Genomic DNA, 23,909 nt, shown 5'->3' with positions numbered 1-23,909 from the left:
AGATCCGCAGGTCCTATCCTGCAGCTCTAGGAGCCTTCCTAAATTCATATATTGAGCAGTGTTTTTCATCCTAACCCAATCGAGGAAAGGCATTTAGAGGGCCTACTTTGTTGGTTTCCTGCTTTCAGGTCCCCTCATCCATCATGGGACCTTACCACCATTTGTTCAGGATGGTCACGCACGTCTACAGCTCTTTAGCCCATGGTGAAATATGATTAGAAGTTGCCTTCCTGTTCTGGTTGCTGTTACCTCCCCCTGCAGAATTAGGGAGCAACAGGCATTTTGGCGTCACAATTGTTTTCAAAACAGGTGAGATCACTCCTCCTTTTACCTGAAGTTCTGTTAATTTATTTGTGTGTTTCTGAAGGGGGTCTGCCAAGGAACTCCAGAATAATTAAAGACACATTACAATTTAGCATGGACTAAAGATGAGAAAAAAGAGCAGAATGAAAAAGAAACCGGGAGAAAAGCCAAGGTGAAAGCAAGAAAAGAAAAAAACAATCACTCGCCTTAAATACACTAGACGAATATTAATGAATGCTCTACAGGCCACCAAGAATTTAATAGAGTGGCCCCTTTCTCCAGTGCACTAAACAGTGAAGGAAAAGCCAACAAAATCAGCACATAAATGTTGAACATAAAGGTGTGCTGCAACAGCCAACAGGCAGTGAAGACCAAGTACCTGAAGGGGGCAAGGGATGCCAGGCAGAGGGCCTCAGGCAAACGAGCACTGTGAACCACGGGGGCAAAGCCAACAATTTGAATTCAGGATGCTACTACTCAACCATCCTTGGCAGACCCGGATTGCCCCAGACTGTGTTGTCCTCACCCTTGCCCCTCAGGCCTCTTCCTCATGCACCCTCTTGTTCCCACTCAGCAGGTGCGTCACCATGAGGGTCTATATCCCTAATGTTCCGGAAACCTTATGTTCTCAATGCAAATTGTATTGCTGATGTCAGGTTTGGTCAGTCAGGTCTTAACATGTTTGGATTTTAACCTTAGTCTAGCCAACTTTCCTCTGGTTATTAGTGCTTGGTATGAGTATGGAAGAAAGGGGACGGGATGTATGAGTAAGAATAAGTTACTCAAAGTAGTGACTCCTGTATTCCTTGACCACCTCACCTCTTCTTTCTTCCAACCCCTAGTCCCCCTGTCAATCCTGCTAACACTTGGCTATCAACTCCTCCAATCCCACTTAAACATAGCTATCAATTAGATACGGCCTGAGTAGGTGGGAAAGGACTAATGGGCTAAGCAGGAGGTCAGGGTCAGGATGGGTTGAGCCGGACATGGATGTTGCCATGCATGCACCCCATCTTCACAGTTAAACAATATTATTTTTCTGTTCAAAAGCTTTCACCCCATGACTGATGGGGATGTCTTCCCACGGGAATTGGGGAAGAGACTATGGACCAGGAGTACAGTAGCCATTAGAGTGGGTAACATATTTATTTAACGGAATACATTTAAAAGGGTACATGTATTGTTTAGCAATTGCTTGGTTATGATTGGGCACAATTTCTGTTGGCGAGGGAAGACCTCATTTTATTTAGCTCGTTTGTTGTAAAATGATGTACATTTAGGATAGAGGATGTTTTTTAAAATGTTCTTGTTTTGAGGGAAACCTGAAACACATAATGAATATGGATAAAGGGGTTAGCACTGATGTAATCACAATGCTTACCAAACCATACAGGGGAACCTGCAGGTCACAGTCCCAAACAGTGGCGTGTGCAGGTATCTTGGAATCAAGAGAAATGATGGGGAACTCCTATTGATTTCTGGGAGAAACATGTTTATTTTAATAAATGGCAGATAAAAATAGGTCTTTTGTGAAATCTGCTTTTTCTCAGGGCCAAGAGTGAAAGCAGGTTTCCTAAAATACATGAGCTTTTTTTGTGGCACTTATGTACATTAGCTTTGTGTTGGAGTGCTTGTAATATGTTGCCCTGGTCTAGTCTGTTGGTGTTTTTCTTGTGCCATCTTTCCAGATCCAGCTGTTGTCAATCCTAGCCCAACTTTGTATTTAAAATGAGCCGGCCTAGTGCCTTTTTTTAGGGGTAATCAATCTCTTTCCTTTCATCTTAGATTGAGGTTCTTGTTGGGTCCACCACTGAGCTGATACCGCAGCTGAAGAAGAAGCTGGACATCGATACATTTGACATGATCTTCCTCGACCACTGGAAGCAGAGCTACCTCCCTGACACCAAACTCCTAGAGGTAATGGTCCTAGAACATCTTTTGCCTTCCAACGATCAAATCCAGTGCCTCCCAATAGAGATTAATAAGGAATGTTCCCTCATGTTGACTCCTCTTCCTTCTCTTTTGTGGATTCTGTCACCTTCCGACTGACTGGGTGGAGTCGGGGCCGTTTGTTCCATGGCCATTCTTTGACTACATGAAGAAATAAATAACAATGCACAAGTACGGGCAGAGCCACACACAAGCATTCGGACGATGCTGTGCCTCTGATCAGTTGATTAGAGGCTATTGGTGATTATCAAATGTTCAGTGGCTTGGGATCCCCTTCACCCAATGTGGAAGGTAAAGGGAGTGGCAGTTATGGCATGGATAGGATGGTGGTGGGAAGGTGGCAGTGACCGGCACAGGAAGTGATTGTCAAACCACATGTCCATTCAATGTGCAGGGGACATGCAGCTGCTAATGCGGGGGTGAAGGGTTCTCCCTTTATGTACTACCACCATATACCAGATATCATCTGCTCAGCGACTCACATTATGGAAAAGGTAATGCCAATGTATGTCTAGGTAGTGCCCTTCCTGTTGTATGATGGATGCTGCCATGAGCCCAGGTTCATAATATATGCAAGGAATTGGCACCATATATCCAGATACAAGCACTACATGCAATATCTTAACATCATATGGTCAGGTACTCTCACCATACGTCTTTGAACAATCACATACCCTACGACTCCCCTCGTATGCTAAGCCCTGGAATTATTTGGACATTGTGGCATGGTGGAGTAAGGAGCCAGATAAGGGGATGGCATGCTTCAACCAAGTTTTATTTAAGAAATAAAGAAAAGAGTCTAACTCTCCCTATATCTAAAAGGGGTTATCCCTAGCTAAACAAATATCAACTCGGTTGCTTGTCGTCATGATGTTTGTCCAAATGAAGTGTCTGTCCAAAAACCTACTCTAACTCTACCACTAATCTACAAAAGGGTTCAACATCCACATGAATATAGTATCGGGAGAATGGTGCCCTTGACCTGGTGAACGGGCTCAGTCTCAGTCCTTTGCTTTGGCTTTTGGTTCAACAAAGAGAGTATGGTCATGAGAATGACTCTCCTGACCCACCTTGCACAGACTGAAGGGCTGTCTTAGGTTAGTATTTTACAATGCTCTTCAAAATAACTCTTCACTCCTTCCAAAGGACTCCTGAAAGCCTGCTTTACAGTTCCAGCAACTTCCCTGTCTCATGAAATTATGAAGATTACTTCCAGACAGCACGTGTGTCTAGTATCCTCTTTGCTCTTGACGAGGGAGATTCTCCCTGATGCACTCTTGGATCTTTGGATCTCACTGCTGTGATGAGGGAGAGATCCCTCTCAAGGCTGTATTGACTATTGGTTCTCTGGGTATCACTACTGTGACAAGGGAGATTAATCCTGAGCGCCTCATGAGCTGCCCCAAGCCCCTACCGGGTCTCTTGCTACCGCTGCACAGACATGGGCCAGAATGATCCAGCGCAGTTGCAGAACCACATAGTCCACCTCCCAGAGGTCAAACCACAGCTGGCTTCTCTCTCGCTCTTCCACCATTCAGGAGCATGCTCGCCGACCATCCTTGAAAGGTCCCACCACTGGGGATCAGCATTTGTGCAGCTTCATGTTCCCAGGTTCAAACTTCCCGGGCTGAGCTGGCTTCACACCAGCTGCTCTCTCTACTTCCCAGTCCTTTCCCAATCTTTATCTCTTGTGGCTGCAACCTGTTATTACTCTGCTGGTTTCTTTGGTTCTTCTGGGTTATATTAATTCATGGATCAAAGACAGAAGAGATATTGCCATAACAGACAGTAGTGTTATCACAAATTTCTCATAGGGTCTTGGTCCCAGGAGAAATTGGGTAAGGAAGTTCCTTCACAGAACTCCTTATCCCCATGAAGGGAGTCACTCCGTGTGAGGTCCCGCTTTCCACTATCCCTGGGTGGACTATTGGGTAGTGGTCTCACCTCCCTAGCCTCACAGTGAAGGGCTCCCCCCCCTGGGGAGAAGTGATGAGTTTCCGTGTATCATTACAACAGGCAGTCACACCAAATGGCCATATGTTCTCAACCTATCCTCAAGTACTCAACCTACCTTGAGCACCAGCCTGGATCTTCTAACAGAGAAGTATTGGCCTTCACTCCTCCAAAGTCACTCTCACCTCTCCTTTGAGTACAGTAGGGAAACGAGGGCTCTTGAAAGGAGTGCTCAATCCTGAGCAAAGGTCCTGAGGGTACCAAACTCGCAGGAAGAATTCTTGGTCTTTGGACTCTTCAAATGTTTTAACCAAAGCACAAGCAGAATGGGACTCTTCAAATGTTTTAACCAAAGCACAAGCAGAATGATGGTGGTGACAGTAGGACCATACAAGGAGCAATAAAATAAAAGGTGGATTGAGGGAGAAGGAAACCACAAAAGCCCCAAAATGAAAGGACTTGAAGAACCGAAGGATGATCAGCAGAGGGTAGCAGGAGCAAGCAAAGGAGGCTCACAAGAGGCTTCAAAAAGTACAACATCCAAGGCTAGATAGAGGCGCAGATTTCCATTGCTGACTCTTGCACAGGAAGTGGAATGCTGACATCTTCGTTTGGGAGCGTTGGTCCTGAAATGCTCAATCTGCCATGTTGGTGAGGTTCTAGTGTAGAATACTGCATGGAACTCTTCAGTCTGGAAGACATTTGGCAGCAGCGCAGCAACATCAATGATGAAGATGAACCAGCTAACCTCAATGATTTTTGCAACCACTCCTTTGCCTCTGGATCCTTCCCCTCCCCTCTGAAGCACTCCTTTGTGCATCCTCTTCTCAAGAAACCCACAGCTGACCCTTTTTGTCCAGCTAACTATCGCCCAATTTCCATTACTCCCTTTCTCGGCAAACTCCTAGAAAAGTTGGCCATCTCTCAGCTTAACCTTCATTCCAATTCTGTTGGCTGTCTCCATGACCACCAGTCTGGCTTCAGAGCTGCCAGAAGCACGGAAACTGCTCTCCTAAACATCCGTGAAGATCTGCTCACCAACCTTGACTCTAACATTCCATCTGTCCTCATCCTCCTCGATCTCTCTTCTGCCTTCGACACGGTCAACCATACCATCCTGCTCAACCGTCTCCGTGAAAACCTGGGTATCACTGATCAGGCTCTGGCCTGGCTGACCTCTTTCCTCTCAGATCGACCCTCCCAGGTCCAATTTGGGTCCTTCCTTTCATCTATCTTCCTCTCTACCTGTGGTGTTCCCCAGGGGTCTAACCTCTCGCCCTGGCTTTTCAACCAATACCTGGCAACTCTCGCCCACTGCATTGCCATTTTCTGCTCAAATTTCCAGTGCTACGCTGATGACACTCAACTCATTTTCAAGCTGCCCTTTGCCACCTCCTCTCCCATCTCTGATTGCCTAACTGCCATTCAAGATTGGTGTGCCGCCAATGATCTTTGTCTGAATGCCAGCAAGACTGAGATCCTCCTCATCGGCACACCTTCACCATCCTTTGCCCTCACTCTCTGGCCGGCCTTCCTTGTCCCTCCTCCTACCCCCACCTGTGAGGCTAAGAACCTCGGGGTCATCTTTGACTCCACCCTTTCCTTCTCCGCCCACATCTCTGAGGTCTCTAAAAAGTCAAATTTCCGACTGCACCTCCTCAGAGGTACTCTGCCTTTCCTCTCCTTCCCTCAGAAGCTCATGGTATCTCAAGCTCTGGTTCTCTCTAGCTTGGACTATTGTAACAGCCTCTTTCTAAATCTACCTGCCTCTACTCTCCGCCCTCTGCAACTAATCCAGAACAGGACAGCGAGACTTGTCCTTGGCCTCAAGCCCTGGGATCGTATCTCTCCAGCTCTGAAATCTCTCCACTGGCTCCCAGGGGATGCAAGGATTAAATTCAAAACCCTCTGCATTGTCCACAAGGCTTTCTGGGGCCTGGGTCCAAAATACCTTCAGCTATCCCTCCGCAAATACCTCCCCTCTCGAGCTCTTTGCTCCTCTACCTCCAACTCACTCAGGGTCAGTCGTTTTTCTAAGAAACGAGCTGGGGGTAGATCTCTGTCTTCGGCTGGGGCCTCCCTCTGGAACAGCCTCCCTGCCACTCTAAAACTTGAGGAGAACCATCTCTGGTTCCGGAAGCACCTCGAGACCTTCCTCTTTTCTTCTGCCTTCGCTCCTCCTCTCCCCTGCTGATCTGTTCTCTCTTGGCACCGTGCACCTGGCCACCCTTTGTCTTTTGGGCCCAGGTACCTGCTCATCCCGCCAACCTCCCGCACTGCCTCCGGGCCGCCCCTTGCACTGGGGTCTGTATCTGTACCCATACAGCCCCCCCTTTTTTCTTCCTGCACTTATCAGACCTACCCTGTCTGCTGCCTTAAACCTAGCACTTGCAAATTGCTGGCTGCATTACCACTGTTTTTGCCTTTATTACTTATTTATTGTTATTTATCTGTTTCTCCTCTGCTTCGTACTTTCCACCTCTCCACCCTTCCATGCACTTTTCCCCTCCCCCCTCTCCCATGCACTTGCGCGTTCTCAATGTCACTGGGCCTAGTAGGATCGCTGTTTTGTTCTCCCCTGTCCCCCTCCCTTGCCTTGTCGCGCTCTGAAACACTTGTGTACGAGCGCGATAGAAATAAAATATCAATCAAAAAAAATAAATGCTACTGTGAGTCAAACAGTGACCTTGCCGCTGTGCAATATGTTGGTATGCTCCCTCCTGTGAGAAACCTGAAGGTTTCTCACCCGCTAGTCCCTGGGGATCTGTCATCCATGTGGCCAGGACAAGCCCATCACTTTTGGATCCAGTTCCTGGGGTCGGACCATTGGGGAAGGATCATCTGGATGGGGAGGGGGGTTCTTCGGGGAGTGGGACACCGGATGGTGAGACTCAGTATCCCCTTCCCTGCAACACCTTTTCCCAATCCTACCAGGTAGGATACTTAGGAACTCACCCCCCCCCCCCCCCCCCCGAGTCCCCCTTTCCCGACACATACACTTTCTCACGGACAGCTCACTGTGAGAGAAAACAGACTAACACCCAAGCCGTATACCTCACATGTCCCAAAACAATGGACAGGCGGAGTCAGGCAATTAATGATCATTACAGACACCGGACTTCATCACACTTCCCCACATGGATAAAAGGCTGAGCATGAAAGCACACTCTGAGCAAGGCAAAGCACACAAGAAGCAGCAGTTCCAAGATGGTAGTTTAATACAAGGAGAAAGACGGCAAGACCAGAGAGGGTTCCAATGAGGGAAATGCCCTTGACCGTTTCAGAGAAAAAAACGTTACTTTCACATGGTTTCGAGAATAAGAAACAAAAGACCTGGAATTAAAGCTGAAGAAACCTGCATTGGGTGTCAGAGGTAACCGGGACTCTCCTGCGTCGATAGCCAAGGCGGGGAGGAGCGTTTGCCACCATGGTACTGTCCTTGGCTTCTACAAAAAAGCAGCGCCAGTAAAGTGAGAACAGCCGGTGAGTCAGGAGACTGATAGGAGGCCAGTCTGTGTTAGAACCAAGGTTGCAAGCAGCAACATTTTATGGAGAAGTCTGAAGAGAACAGTGTGTGAAGCGTATGTGACAGTGGCAGTATAAAAAGGGATCTGAGCCGGACTGAGTGGGATCCAGGGTGTATCACCTGAATCTAGTACTTGCAAGAGGATAGGACCTTTTTGTGTATTTTGGTACATCAGGCCTTCTGAATCAAGACTATGATAAGTAAAGAGACTTGGGCACAGAAGGCCCAGATGGTGATAATGGAACTGTATCCTTGTGCCAAAGAAGCCAGAGAGTGGGCTATGCTTGAGTAAACCGCCTTGTCCCATGCTGAAAACGTGGAGAAGGGAGGCCAACAGCCTGAACATCCTGACATATCATTTTTGTGAACGCTTCTTTCTTTTTCATAAACACTACCCCACACTATTTGTATTTAAAGGTAAGGATTGGCAATTGTTTTTTTTAGTATAGGCCCTTTTATTTTGACGAGCCTCCACTAGGACTGCATTATTATTATTTGTTGGTCATAGCTTGCTCCTATCTGTAGATTTAGGATTAAATAGACGTTTATCACACTCCTGTTGAAGTTCATTAAACACCCTTGAACTGTGGTCACTTGTGTCTGTCTTACTGTTGATACCATGCCTTCCTTACACCTCCCCACACCCGACATTTAGTGACCAGGTTTGACATGATGGAAACCGAAGAAGTGACGTATCGACCATGGTCTATGGATGTGACAGGCTGACTCCCAGGTGCAATCACTAGGTCCATACATGTAGTCCGCCTCTGTGATGAATAGAATCACATATGACAAATACTTAGAATTCAGGCATGCGCTGTACCATTGATCAGTGTGGGAGATGGCAAAGAACATATTGGGAACCCACCAGGAATACATGGTTTCAGCAGCACTGTATGGAAAACGGGCTGAATGTGCTAGGTGGACGACAGTTGCAGGTGGTAGGAAAAGGTATAATCTGGCACCCACGTAATCTGGAAATACGTTGGTACCAGCTAGGATGGCATCTAGGAGGGTGATCGGTTATTCAAGGACATCATCCCAAATTGCCCTTTAGGTGCATGGAGTCTGTTTGACGTAGACAGTCAAAAATCCTGAAAGTAAGTATGGCTGCCGTGTGGGTGTTCTTGGATGGTGCATATACATTCATTAACATAAGGTGTTTCAGTTTCTGATACCACTGAAGAATAAAAGGCTTGATTATGACCTCCCTGTGTGCAAAAAGAGTGAGAAGCCAATGGTGTAGTCATGACCATTATTATGCGCTGACTGAGTAGCAAGGTTTTAAAGTTATCCTGGGCTGTTGATGCAAAGCTCTGTTCACATTTCTCCAAGGACTATCTATCCAAGCTGTTTGCATGATGGTTTGGGTATGGTAGCCAGTTGACCGTGCATCATGTTTTCGTACAGCAGAGCACAGGGCTTTTTCCAGAAACAGTGTTTGGTGTGCCTTGGACATTATTTTCTACCACTTTTTAGTCGTCTAGGAATATTCTTGCCATTCCAGTGGCAGTAGGAGGAACTGGAAGGGGCCATACACGGGTCCATTTAGTTAAAGACCGGGAATCGAGTAGGGCAATGGGGAAACAAAAGCCTATTGACCGCCTCCATTCTCAGGGCATGGGAGTTGACACCAACACAATAACTGTCTATTTTGATGCAGCCCTGTGACCATTAAGATTATGGGTGCCATTTGGTTTCCAGTTTTCGTTGCATCTCTCCTCACAAGATGTTCGAGTGTGATGAGCACCAAAGGATCTTTGAGCTGTCTGTGCCCACATGTGTTGTGTGGTTTGGTGTGTGGGACTGAAGTCCTGTTAATGTTGTGCTTTTCTACATACCTAAATCACTTTCCAATAGAGCGCACATACAAAGGACTGCACTTTGACAAGTTACGTGTTATTTAAACATTTAATGGGATGGATTAAATTATCCTTCGTCTCTTTTCTTCTAAAGACACCAATACCACTTAGCCACCAGAGCTCCTTGGCAATTTATTTAAGCCCTGTAGGTTACCATGCTTATGTATTAATGTGGATGAGCATAACCAAATTATTTCAAATTAACTTGTGAATTAAATTTATGGAGGTATGCATCACATCGGATTTATCGGATAAATTATTCGATGGACGTGTTTGACTTTGACTAGCCGCTGTATGAACCAAATATGGCAGAAGCACTTTCCATGGATAATCGTTTAAAACTGGATGAATTAACCTTCCAAAATTTGTAAGGAAAAGTAAGAAACGGCAATGAAGATATACCTGCTACTAGTTATTAGGAAAACTGCAGAGACGGTAACTGTGTAAGTGGTGGGAATTCACTACCCTTCAGAAGCCTATAGGTTCCAAACGTACACTGAGAGGCCTTCCAATTGTAACTTTACCCATTTGGGAAGAGAAATATTCAAGATCTATTGCGAGAATGGGAAGCTGGTTTAATAGATTGCTCCTTTTTAATATGAAAATACATATTGACTAAATATGTGAAAATGAATCATGAATAATTACAACAGGAAATAATGCCCTTCAAAGATGAATTAAAGTTGGCAAAAGATCAAGATTTAATACCGACTTTTTTTCAGAAACTGAATTTTAAATGGCAGCATTTCCCAGATGAAATCAAACAAAGGAATATTATGAAATTAGAAACACATTTATACATTTGCCAAGAAATATGATGCATTGTATTAAAACATCTTTGGATAATTCAACCCTGCCAATCAAAATTATAGTACCCCAGAATCTTCCTATTATGGTTTCACACCAAAAAGATCATGCAAGAGGAAACTGTTTCAAACCAGGAGATGGGGCAGAGGAAGACATGAGGGGAGAGGCAGGACGAGAGGTTATCAGATGTCGAAACCAGCCCAACATGGTACAATTATGAATAACAGTGTTCCAGCTGTACCCTGTTTAACAGAGACCACTCTTCTCCACCAATTTGTATCAGCCGGGTATATAATTTGTCCCATGTCATAATCTTGATATGCTTGATGTTTATGTTGATATTCTAAAATATTGTAGAAAACTGCACCTGCTTAAATATTTTACCATTGCTGATCTGCTTGTTTGTAGCCCCTCTGAGCTCTGTAAGCATCAGGGAGGCTGAAGCTTTGCCTGGAGAATTTACAGTTTGATCATGAAGAAGTACTCCTGCATTATGCCACTGTTGGTGCCGGCTACTAGTCATTTGTACACCAGTCATTTTACACCCAAGTCTGTTAAGAGTGCTACTCTTAACATTTCGCCATCAGACTAATGAAGTAATTACAAACGGGTAAAGAGTGGGTTCTTGTTTCTATAGGTCTATCCCACCGTTCCCAATGTCTACCTACTACCTAAGGTGCAAAAGAATATCCATAATCAGCCTGGTACAGCTATTTGGACTTCTATTGGTTCCTTTACAGAACCCATGTGCAGTTCATTTATTACCTTTCGTAACCAGACTTGCATTGTTTGTTAGACACAGGAGAGGTACTAAATAGGCTTAACAAGGTACCATGGAAATTAGACTTTACCCTAGTATAATGATATGCAGCCTCTCGCTCTATACTGTAATTTCACACACTGATGGCCTCAAAGATTCTGAATTTTTCTTAAGGAATCAACATGTTACATTTTACGGAACTCGCACAGATGTTTCTTAAAATGATTGATTTTGTGCTTAGACATAGTTATTTTCTTTTCAATCTTTTTTTTTACAAACAAGAGGACCACCATGGGCACTAGGTGTGCCCTTCTTATGCCAATCTAATTGTTAGGTGCTAGAAAATGCAACCAATGTGTGAATGACAATGTTACAATGTGGCTATGCTATATTGACAATCTGTTAATTATGTCCAGCATTGGAACTAAAGAAATGGGTTTATTGTATTGATCAGAAAGTTCTGAATCCAAGATTCTCTTAATTTTTATAACAAACAAATAGAATTTTTGGACCTTTTAATTTTAATAGAAAGTAACCAAATCCAAATGTTTCCAAAACCCACTGCGGATAATTCAATCGCACTCCTCACATCTTTTCATACTTCTGGTAACATCAAGAATATACCTTACTCAAAGGGCCAAAGAGGTGTAGCCAGGATTGTCTATCTAACAAGTGGGCCCTGAAAATAATGTAGTTGGGTCGACGACAGTGACCTTCACATCTATACATTTCCACAGAGCACTGAGAGTGGGCATTTACAGATTTTGGTTGGGCCTTGCCCGCTCAGGCCCTACTCCGTCTATGCCTCTGGGGCCAAAATAAATTGTTCTACTGAGCAAGAACTTGTCATTACTTGTCAAGAAATGAGTTTACAATTCTGTGAGAGAGGTTACTCTACTAAGTCTATTAAACTTTTAACAAGGCATCTATAATTCTGTAAAAAGAATTACTAAAACCTACACAAAAAGAAAGAAGTTCCAATCATTTAAGACAAATTACCACTTATGTGTTACAGTCTACTAAAATAAGAGGAATTTTAAATAAACACTGGCATCTACTGACTAATGATAAAGTATTACAACCATTTATTAGGAATACACCTCAAATAAGATATAAACGATGGAAAAATCTCAGATTTATAATCTGAGATTTATTAATCAAACGCTACAACGTGACAGCTATAAACCCTTGTTGGTTAGCTATATGAACAGGCTCCTTTCCTTGCAAATCAGCGATTAAAACTAACATGTTTGAAAGAGAACAAGTACAATGGAGACACTATTATAGACTGTAGTGACTGCAATACTGATTTTGCAAGGTACAGTTTACCTTTACATGTCCAAATCTAAACATCGGTAGCACGATCAGCAAATTTAAGATGCAAATATTAGAGCACAATAGAGAAATTAAGAATGTAGATCCAGTGGCGGTTCATTTATAAATTTCATGATAAAGACAGAAGCGTACTTAAGTGGGTTGGACTAAGTAAAGTAAAGTTGTACAACATCCTCAGAAAGGCAATAGAGAGTTAATTTTAAGACAATTGGAGAATACACTAATTTTCAGGTTTACCACTGACCTACCAATTGGCCTACAGAAGGCTATCATGTATTTTTGTTATTATGATGCTGTTTTAATCTTTTACTATGAAAATTAAAGAGCAGGAATTTATTTTCCAGATCTGTTGATTTGTGGTTGTATATAAAATCAAACATACCCATTAGTTTTAGGAACCATCACAGTTAGTATTTGCAATAATGCATGGTTAGAAATCTAATACTTAATTTTAAATGTTGCTTATTTTGACGCAAAATGAATTAAGAAACAGGAAAGATTGACAGGAATTTTGTAACATTATTAGATTGCCAATAGTGTTTAAAAGTACAGTTGATCCATTATGACATGCAATGAATTTACACTGTTGTAAATTGTATGAAAATGTATTTGTCTGTCGGAGCTATTTTACATTGATTTGATTCATTGGATTTTATATGTTGCACTTTTACCCAAGGCGCTTTACAATTAAAACAAATGCAGTACAAAAGAAGGAAATGCAAAGCAAATATGATGAAACACAAACAGTTCTGTAAATTATGATTAAGAGCAATGGACAATGAATGCTGTTTTGAATATAAACCATAATAGAGAAAGACTAATATCCAAGAGCAGTGCGCATTCCACTGGCCAAAGGTGAATGGGGGAAAAACAGGAGGAGGCGCAAGGGTGACAAGGATTAGTATAACATGGTATGGTATTGTTTATTTGTAAAGCGCCGATGAACAAAGCAAGTGTTTCAAAGCGCTGAAGGAGGGAGAGAACAATGGGAAAAACAGTCATTCAGAGCCCTTGAATTTCTGAACGATACAAGTCTGCACGGGCAGAGTGGGTGCATGGAACAAGTGCATAGAATACAATTAACGGTGTAGATAACGACAAATAGGTCTGATGACGATTCTGCCATTTTTCCAAGTGCATTGAAACACCACCATGCAAGGAGCGGAGACAAGGGAAAAACAGATTGACGATCTTCAAAACAGATAGACGATCTTCAAGTCATGGTGCATTCAGATCGTGCAAGTGCGCAGACAGGTGTGGGAGAGGAGAGGGGGAACAAATGCAGGGGGTGGAGGGCGGTAGGGGACCAAGTGCGCCCAGTCAGTCAGAAGCTGGGGTAGGTACTGAGAGATGCCACTCTCATGGGTCATTGACCAAGTGCAGTAACGATGAGGCAAGTGCAAGGGCCAGAGGTAAGTATGAGAGGACTGGTGAGGGCACCAGGGACCTGTGAGACTCTGAGGTACACCAGGGGGCCAGTCAGCAGGCTGTGCGGAAAAGGAAGGAGAGAAAGGCTAGCAGGGTAGAGGGAGAGCGAAGGAGAAGGAGGAGGAGAAGAGGAATGTCTTAAGGAGATTCCGGAACTTAAGCAGATCAGGCTCAAGAGAGAGTGCGGCAAGGAGGCTATTCCAGAGAGAGGCCCCTGCAGAGGGTAAAGATCTCCCTCCAAATCTCGGCTTGGAGAACCAGCTCACTCGCAGAAAGTTGGAGGTAAATGAGCAGAGGGCTCGGGAAGGACAGTATTTAGGTAGGCAACGTTGCAGATAGGTAGGTCCCAGGCCCCAGAAAGCCTTATGGACAATGCAGAGGGTCTTGAAGTTGATCCTTGCAGCCACAGGGAGCCAGTGGAGGGATTCCAGCACCGGAGAGATGCGGTACCTGGGCTTGAGGCCAAGGATAAGTCTCATGGTTCTTTTCTGGATGAGTTGCAGAGGGCGCAGAGCAGAGGCAGGGAGATTGAGAAAGAGGCTGTTGCAGTAGTCCAGCCTTGAGAGAACTAGGGCTCTGGAGACTGTGAGAAAAAGGAAGATTACCTCTGAGGAGATGCAGCTGGTAGTTGGACTTTTTAGAGATGTCCGAAATGTGAATGGAGAAGGAGAGAGTGGGTCAAAGATGACCCCAAGCTTTTTTGCCTTGCAGGTGGGTGCGGGTGCAGGGCCAAGGGAGACCGGCCAGAGTGAGAGTGGCAAAGTGGAAACAGGAGTCCCAATGCAAACAATCTCAGTTTTACTGGCATTGAGGCAGAGGTCGTTTGCAGCATACCATGACTGAATTGCAGACAGACAGACAGACAGATATGAGCGAGGTAGAAGAGGTGGCTGAGGGTAGCCTGAAGGAGAGTTGCATGTCATCCCCATAACACTAGAAGTCAGAGGAAAGTGGCAATCACATGTGCAAAGGCAGCCATGTAGACATTGAAGAACCAGGGGGATAGGTTAGAACCCTGGAGAACGCCACAGGTTGAAAGAGTGATAGTAGAGAGAAAGGACCCAGGTTCCACCTGGGATGGGGGGTTGGAAAGGAAGGAGGTTAACCACGCCAGAGCTTGACCTGTGATTCCCAGGGTGTCATGCAGACGTGCAATCAGGATGTTGTGGTTTACCGTGTTAAAGTCTGAGGAGAGGTCAAGAAGAATGAGGACAGAGGGAGTGTTAGTGTCGTGATTTGAGAGCAGGTCTTCACAGGTGTTCAGAAGAGCAGTTTCTGTGCCTCTGGATGCTCTAAAGCCAGACAGATGGTTGTGGAAGCAACCAGCAGTTTGTGTGGAGGGTGAGCTGAGAGATCGCCAGCTTCTCCAGGAGTTTGCCCAGGAAATGGGGTGATAGAGATAGGGTGGTAGTTTGTTCGAATGGAGGAGTTGGCAGAAGGTTTCTTAAGTAGAGGGTGCACAAGGGAGTGCTTAAGAGAAGTTGGGAAAACTCCAGTGGCAAAAGAGAGATTTCAGAGCTCAGCCAAGGCTGGAGGGAGAGAGTTAATGTTGTCCTTAATGGTTTTGGATGGGCAGGGGTCCACCTGTTTGGATGAAGCCTTCATAGACCGGATTTGTCTGGCAACCTCATCAGGTGTGACGGGAGTGAGAGAAGATAGGAGAAGTGGTAGAGGGGCAAAGGGAGGCTCCAGAGATGTTGGTGAATGAGGTGATGTGGAGGAGAGAGAGAGAGGAAAGGATGTCTTGGGCTTTTGCAGTAGAGTGTGCAGCAAGGGCTGAGCAAAGGTCCTGGGGTGGTGTGACAGAAGAGGAGGCTGCTGTAGGATTGGCCAGTTCCTTACAGACTTTGAAACATTTGGTCGTGTTGCTTGATGCTGCAGAGATGCAGGATTGAATAAAGACTGGGAATAAAGAAGTGAGAAGGAATTGAGAGGCCGAGCGAAGAGAATGCACAGGTTGATACAGCGAGATAAGATCAGAAAGATGGGAGCAAGTGCATGAAGACATTTAAAGGCAAGACATAAAAAGGGAAACTGAAATCTAGCAGCAATAGGAAGCCAATGAATTTGAGCTGGATATAAAGCAATATTAGCTGAATTGCCGTGGTTAAATAAAATATGAACCCGTAGCGCAGAATACAACAAAAGTGAATGAGAGCAGAGTAAGGTAGTCCAACATAGTGAACACAAATAATTCAACTGTGAAAGAACTAAAGTTTGAAGCAAACGTTTAATAGAAGAAAAGATCAATAAATGACAAATGTGTCAGATGTTAAAATCTGAAATTGACAAAGGAAGCCAGAGTGTATATCAATATCAACTGATAAAATGTTTTGAAAGTGGTACTGACATCTAGTAAAAAAAAAAAAAGACCATTTCGGATGACCAGCATGGTGAAGATGATTTTCAGGACCTGTCTTGCTGTAATGAGCACCAGTCAAGTGCTTGCTCATTACTGAACCACAGGTCCTGAAGAAAGTGGTTCCACTGACATACACCACTGAAACCAGTCGGCCAATTTCTATCTAGGGATCTCCCACTAACCAAGGGACACCCTATATCTACATATGTGCATACATTCAGCGCACATGTGTTTTTAATTTTGTGTTCTTGTGGCATTTTGAGTTCATATGAGCAGGAGTGTTTTATTCATATGTTTGAGCAACATAGTAAATCTCTCTCTGTCCCCTCAGCCTAGATAGGTGGCTCATCTAGGCATATACACGACCTTGAGGGTGCAGTTAGTACGGTTGGAGGGTCATTTACTTCGTATATGATTCCATGATCAAGTAATAATCAGGATACTCTACCTGTACTGTGTGTGTGTGTGTGTGTGTGTGTGTGTGTGTGTGTGTGTGTGTGTGAAACGTTTAGGGTTTGTGTGTAGGTTACATACCCGCCCTCAGCCCTTTAGTAGGTTTACTTTTACAACCCAACCAATGGTATCTAATTAGTCACTTCAAGGACCCAGCTAAACACTCCCTGAGTCACTATAAAATTCAGAGAACGCACCAAGTCATTGCATTGTGTTGGAGTAGGAGGCTGGAGTTTGGTGATGGTCAGTGAAGAGAGCATGAGCTGGAAAGACAGAGGAAATTGGAGAGGGGGAGAAGAAGCCTATGAGAAGGAAGGAGGAGGTAACCCCAGGAGGTCGGACTGAGGCTAAGGCAGTGGTAACATCAGATGGTAGAGACAACATTGAGGATGAGGTGATGCCAGGTAGTGGGGGTGAAGCGTATTTGGTAATATCAGGTGGTGAAAACAGTACTGAGGCGGTAACCATATTGAGATGGATGTGGTAACCCGAGGTTGTGTGACAGAGACTTGGGAAGAGTTAATAAAATCAAGAGTGAAAGAGGAATTTTTAACCCTAAGAGGAGAGGAAGTGTCAATGAGAAGGTGGTGTGGAAGAAAAGGTTGAAAAGAGGCCCGAAGTGGATATTGGAAAAAGAACATCAAAAAGAGGTGGCAGATGGAAGTGTCACTAGGAAGGTTTGTGGTGGGCGCACCAGCGAGAAGAAGGGAGTCTGAATAACCAAGAATAGTGGAGGGGCTGAAACACCTGGGGAAAACAACGAGCCAGCATGGGCAGGTTCTGGTGTGCCCTAAGCAGGACCTGAAGGTAGCAGGAGGGACGAACACTGGCCCAGAGGTTGCTTCAAGAATAGAATGGTACAGGGGGGAGAAGCTGAAGGAGTACCAGATAGTTCAGGTCCTAAAGGGTCCCTCTCCGCTTCTCGCAGCCTCCCTCACCAGCAATGACTTTCAGTGGCCTACCTGCTGGAAGGCCTATGCAGCTGAGTTTGCCCGTGCAGTTCTGGACCAGTGAAGCCTCCAACTAGTTAGATGGCAAGGAGGAGGATTTGGGAACCCTAAATCCTGCACCACCCGAAAGGAGACTCAGGGTGACAACCCTGCGAGGACTGGATCAGACTGTCTCCTGTGGACTACAGAAGTCCAATGAGGCCCCCTCTGGACTGTTATGTTTGACCACTCAAATATTTTGTTTTGGGAAAAACCTTTGGGGGGGGGGTGGGGGTGTGTGTGTGTGTGTGGGGGTGGGTGTGGGTGTGGGTGTGGGTGTGGGTGTGGGTGTGGGTGTGGGTGTGGGTGTGGGTGTGGGTGTGGGTGTGGGTGTGGGTGTGGGTGTGGGTGTGGGTGTGGGTGTGGGTGTGGGTGTGTGTGTGTGTGTGTGTGTGTGTGTGTGTGTGTGTGTGTGTGTGTGTGTGTGTGTGTGTGTGTGTGTGTGTGTGTGTGTGTGTGTGTGTGTGTGTGTGTGTGTGTGTGTGTGTGTGTGTGTGTGTGTGTGTGTGTGTGTGTGTGTGTGTGTGTGTGTGTAAAATAAGTTACCAAAAGCAATCTTCAGAAAAAAGTATCCCAGCTTTTCATTTTATTTATTTAATTGTTTTTTATAATGCGCCTAGTACTGTACCTGAGCTTGGTTTCTAAGCGCGGATCCAGGATTCAAACCTCTGTTGCTCTGCGTGGTCTTTTTGCCCCTGTGCTATCCTCCGTTCACAAACCTTTAAGCAGAGTTTGAAATGTGTACAACCATAGCACTATTTAGCTCCTTTTAGTAGCCTAGAAAAGTCTAGGTAGCTTGAAAGCAGCAGCTACCATAGCATACGTTTGACACCCTAGGCCAATTGATGTCATGCAAAAATATCCATGTCACATTAACTCTGTGTGTTTGGGAATCTCTGTGTATCACTGAATTAGGGCTGTTCTAGAAACATTTAAAGCATAATGAATCGTATGAGATGGACAAAATGTTTATAGTTTACATTTCCTGTGGAAGTTAGTTTCGTGACTCATTTTATACTAGCTACCCGTTCGTTACCTAGCGGTAGCTCCTGCTTACTAGGTGATGCCATCTACGCAGAAATTTCTCCACAACATGGCATTTTTCTTTAAGCAAGTTCACCTATGGATATATGCAGTCTCATTTGCCCATGCCGCGTGCTGCCATAGAAACCGCTTTATATGTGCAGTTCCGCAGTTAACACCACATAAGCCATTTGCCACCCCTTGTATACCAGGACTCGCTTCATACTCAAAGGCTCAGTCCCATATGCCAATATTAACTCATAACATAGAAAGACCAGTTTCACATGATCAGCTGCAGTCTGGCAATAGGTGTTATACAAATGCCAGATAGCATATACCAGAACGTGCCTCATATGCCCAGGTAGAGCCTCGCAAACCACCCTATGTGCCAGGAACAACTTCAGGTGCTTAGGTTCATTCTCACATGCCGATGGACAGTAAAAGCTTCATATGACCAGGTTCTGCATTTCATGCCCATGTATCCAAGTCATATACCCTATGAATGCATGCATGTACTAGTACTACCTTCATAGGTCAGGATCATCTGTCTCTGTGCCCACCCCATTCTTTTGCCCCATTCTTTGGGCAAAGGGGCACAGCAAGACCAGGTGCAAGCTTCTACCACCTAACAAGCTCTGACCGACTCTTGTTACCCAAAGTGTGCTTGGGTTCACAGAAGGTGGATTTGTTCAGAATCCTTTGACAGTGTTGAGTTTTATCTCCCCATAATTGTGTGATTCTATGATAGTCTCCTATGTCCCATCTCTGTTCCTCCACATTGTCCCCGGGGAGGGGAATGGAGCATGATGCCGAGCACTGTTACAGATTATATGCATGGGTTTAGGTACATGAAATGGTCATCGCTTAGTGGAGTTTGTTTCTCTTCCCGCTTCATGCTCTTTTGTCTCCTTCTTCCTGCAGGAGTGTGGCTTGCTCCGGAAGGGCACAGTACTCCTGGCCGACAATGTGATTTGCCCTGGCGCTCCCGAATATCTACAATATGTGAGGAACAGCTCGCACTATGAAAGCCAACACTTCCCATCTGTCCTGGAGTACACAAAGGCCATGGATGGCATGGAGAAATCAGTCTATCAGGGCTGAGGCCTCCAAGCAGACTGCCTGTAGCCAGAAAGCAAAAGAGGGACAGACCCACAGGCAACTGGGTGCGCCCTCTCAATTCCAGGGGCGCAATGATTCTAATCAGGATTTTGCAGGGCCTGCACATCTCTGGTGCATGCTCATTCACAACTTGACATCTTCTCTGCCAATCCCCCATCACCCCCACCTGTTTGGGAGAGAGCCTTCCCGTTCCTTGCTTGGCATAGCGCCCCTGTGAAATCACTGCCTGTTCTTCAATGTGGTTATCTGCCAGGTCCTGTAATTGGCATGCATTGTTCTCCTGACACAACACAATTACAGCTGGATCTACGAGAAAGGTCACCCAGACACAAGCCTTCCACCATCGGGGGATTACTCTGGATGCCAAATATAAACCTTAGATGGCAGAAATGTTTTCATCGCCCAATGAAATGAAGTGTAAGTATGAAGGGTGGAGGAGTCCACTACGTATAGAACTATAATTGTATATGATTATATACGTTTAAGTTTCCCCTTCCCTTAGTATCCGTAAAAGGAGGAATCATTGTTCATGGGACTTCATGAAGTTGCTAGCAATCATGCGTCCCAAAAGGATTCGAGCTTCGATAATGGCACAAGCAATTTCCCCAAGAGCATTACATGGTTTCTCTGGCTATAACAAATCTTTTTCTCTATGCAACAGTTTAGGTTTCAAATGGTCAGCGCTGCTTCTGTGAGTAGGTGAAGGCAGGGGCCGGGAGCTTGCGCAGGGTCCTTAGTGTGCCGCCGCAAATGCCTGCCTGCAATAGATTAACTGCTAGCCACTTTTTTTATGGCTAAAAAGAGACTCGCAGCTTGTTGATGTGATGGTGGGTATCATTGAACACTGAAAACATGTTACGCCACCAAACCCACACCCTAGTGAATAAACGCCTTGCTCGGTACCTACGGCTCTTACGTTGAGCGGCACGTCTCTGCGTCACAGTGAGGAACTCTAGGGATGCAGAAGGCTTTAGGGAGTGGATGAGATCAGGATTCATTGGTTTGTGTTAAAAGTTTATGCTCACAACAGAAAAGGGTTGAAGACGTTTTGCCTGCGCCGTTTTACACTGTGTCCTGTATTGAGGACATACGGATTGAAGAGGAGACACCCTCTGCAGTACCAAAGTGGTGTTTACGAGGTGCAGGAGCTGCAGATTTATTTTCTATCTGAATCGGGGCAAAATAATTCTAGAAGTGGTAAGTGCCCACTTTACCTTAAAGGGTGGGGTGCAGACTAACCATGCACTGCACATTTGTCTTCACAAGACTAAGAGCACAGTCTTCCTTCTTGACTACAAAATAAACTAACGGTGTCAGCAGAAGTCACCAGTGAGTGCCAGTCCTTTGCAGTCTTTGTCCCACTCTTAACTGTTGTAGTGAATGCACTAATGGGAAGGCCATGTTCTTGTATTATGTATTCTGTGAAATTAAACCACCTTCAGTCGTTTGTGAGACTTTACCAGCATACTTTCATTAAGAGAAAACAAGCGATGTACATGGAGTAAATAAAGTTACATTGTTCAATCTGTGCGTGCCAGTTTCCATGGTTTGTTTCTGAAAGCAGCCACTCTGCAGTCCTCCTGAATTTCCCCATGTCACCTACGAGGAAAGAAAAGGTGAGGAGCACACAGCGCCAACTGCGAGATAGGTGGGCGCACAGTAACCCATAAGGGAGAGTAGGAACGACACAGGTACATTTTGGGGTAAAATTGACTTTTTTTAGTCCGCGATCTGAAATATCACTGGAGTTTTTGACAATTAAAGCAACAAATCAAAGTCTGCATAGGGATGTAAAGTCTGCATAGGGATGTAAAGTCTGCATAGGGATGTAAAGCTTGAATGATGTCAAAAATCGAAGGAGAACATTTGATAGAAACGTTCATTTCATACAGGGGACCAACGATGTTAGCAATGAGTCGCCTGCGTGCAATTCTAAACCCTCAGAAGGTGAAGGAAAGAGTAGAAGTGAGGTGTACTGTTGATCTGTGTCTGTTTCCAAAATAATTTTCCGCTTGGGGAACAGAGGGGGTAAAATCATTCCGGTGCCAACTCTTAGCATTATTGGGAACTCAGGTGGTAGCACTGACCCTGCAGTATAGATCATCCTTATGTCCCAGATTGCCTAGCTAACCTTTTCCTTACCAGCTCGACTGGGGCCGATGGTGGTTATAGTGTTTCCACCCTGGCTTACTGGTTCTGGACTGATCGACTTGCCGAATGAAAACTTCCAGTTTCTCTAGTACCTGGTAAGGAATTGGTTCTTGTATTCCTAGTGAATTAAGCGTCAAAAGAGAGTCTCTGTTCCCTATCGTGAATGATTTCCAGTATGAAGCTGGTGCTTGAATCCTTATAGTCTTATTACTCTGTGAGTTGCCTTGTTTGCACGGTCACTCCATAGCACAAATAAGTCCTGTCCGGTCTCCTGTTCAGTTTCTACATTTCCCACATTGTCTCTGGTCTAAAATAGATGTGTCACAACAATGGATCTCTTGTAACACTCCTTCTGAAGTTCAGACATATTCTCGCCCTGGAACTCATTCTGACCAAAATCTACATCATTTTCTCATTCAGGCTTGGCTTCACTTAGGATGGGATTCACATCACCAGTATATTGTATAGCCTTGTCTTTGTTGTTGGGCTAAGGCATTGGTTAACATTTCTTTGTCACTGTCAGGATCACGTTTAGAGATTCTTGAACTTGGAAAACACATTTTTGCTCTAAATACTTTCAGTGTTTAAGATTTATGTAATTTTGCATTTCGTGAATCCTTTCAAAGACTCTTGTACTTAAAGGCATACAAAAAGATTTTATGTTGAACACTTTCAATGATTGTTCAAGTTTGACAACCGCACCTTTCCTAGAATTTAGATGTATCTCTTTCAATGATTCCTAAAGGTAGACCATTGTTTACTTCAAGGATGTAACGTGAACTGGTCTTATATTGCGATCTTGCACCTTAAAAAACTTGTGTATAGGCGCATAATAAATAACAAATCAATCAATCTTCTGCCATGTTTGTTGGCTGTAGATGGCTCTCTGAGAAAAGAGGGCGAGGAGGTGGTTAGTGGGATAGCAGAAGAGGCAGATGAGAAACCTGTGGTGTATAGGGGTGCAGGTAAGAGGTTCCGGAGATCCGAGTGTCGGTCTGTTGCTATGGGAATGGTGGAGACACTTATTAATATGTTATCCGAATGGGAGAGCACAAGCTCCAATGAACTGCAGTGCTTTGGGTCTTGTTAGCCACTAATGTGGTGCAGAGTGATATGGATAGAGAAGAGAGCTGAGCTTACTTAGAACTCAATCAATATTTACGTGGCAACAGCTTGGGCTGCGGTGGCCATGTGTAGGGGCTTTGTGTGTAGTGTAATGTGGTAAAAGATTTTAGTGGGGAGTTGCTTAATCAGGGACAAGAGAGTAGAAGACATGTCAGGGATACAAGTGGGGGGAAGAAGTGTTAGGTGCCATCCGGTAGCAAGGTTGTAGGTGCCATTAGGTAAAAAGATCTGGACAGGCGCAAACAATCCAAACAGCAAAGTAAGGCATGCAAAGTCATCACAAAGCATAAGCAGTCATGGCAACTCCGGTAAAATACCTTTTGAAGGCCACCTGCCCCCTTTCTCAATAAATACATTGCAGCATTTGTGCAACAAGGATCTGGGAATTGACAGAAGGGACAAAGAGCAGTTTGGAGACACTACTCGTCTCCAGAAGCTACGCGTTAAGGGTTATTATTTTTTTTTTTATTATTTAAAATGATTTCGTTTAAACAAACTTTTCATTTGGTTTCATAAAAAATATATCTCATTCTTACCAGTATCGCAAACATAGTAACATTGAAAAAGGGCGATTTTCTACAATCCAACCTTTATGGGGTTTGGATCTTTTGAATGGTCCAGAATGTCCGCAAGAAATTGGATGACTGTATATATCAATTTCTTGTCCTGGCCTCTTAAGATCTTCAGCCATCTAGAGTCTCCTTCTTGTCGGTCAGAAATCTTGAATAGATCTCCAAATGGGAGTCTCTTGTCGGTGAGGGCA

The 23,909-nt window shown here is 44.6% G+C and overlaps 1 protein-coding gene across 10 annotated transcripts in view; it reads left to right on the top strand.

The window, feature by feature from the left end:
* LOC138569489 (catechol O-methyltransferase-like) overlaps nucleotides 1-21,400 on the top strand; it is a 399,903-nt gene extending 378,503 nt beyond the window's left edge. For all 10 annotated transcript variants that reach the window (XM_069647500.1, XM_069647505.1, XM_069647499.1 and 7 more), the window contains 2 exons: nucleotides 2,089-2,220; nucleotides 19,673-21,400. In XM_069647500.1, coding sequence (XP_069503601.1) covers nucleotides 2,089-2,220; nucleotides 19,673-19,852 — 312 coding nt within the window. In that variant the 3' untranslated portion in view covers nucleotides 19,853-21,400. The remainder of the gene's footprint in view (nucleotides 1-2,088; nucleotides 2,221-19,672) is intronic.
* Nucleotides 21,401-23,909: the final 2,509 nt, after the last annotated feature.

This window comes from Ambystoma mexicanum, chromosome 2q, assembly GCF_040938575.1.
Source record: "Ambystoma mexicanum isolate Mex_15411 chromosome 2q, UKY_AmexF1_1, whole genome shotgun sequence".
Taxonomy (NCBI): domain Eukaryota; kingdom Metazoa; phylum Chordata; class Amphibia; order Caudata; family Ambystomatidae; genus Ambystoma; species Ambystoma mexicanum.
Note: the sequence above shows the minus strand (reverse complement) of the source record. Positions and strands in the feature narration are given on the sequence as shown.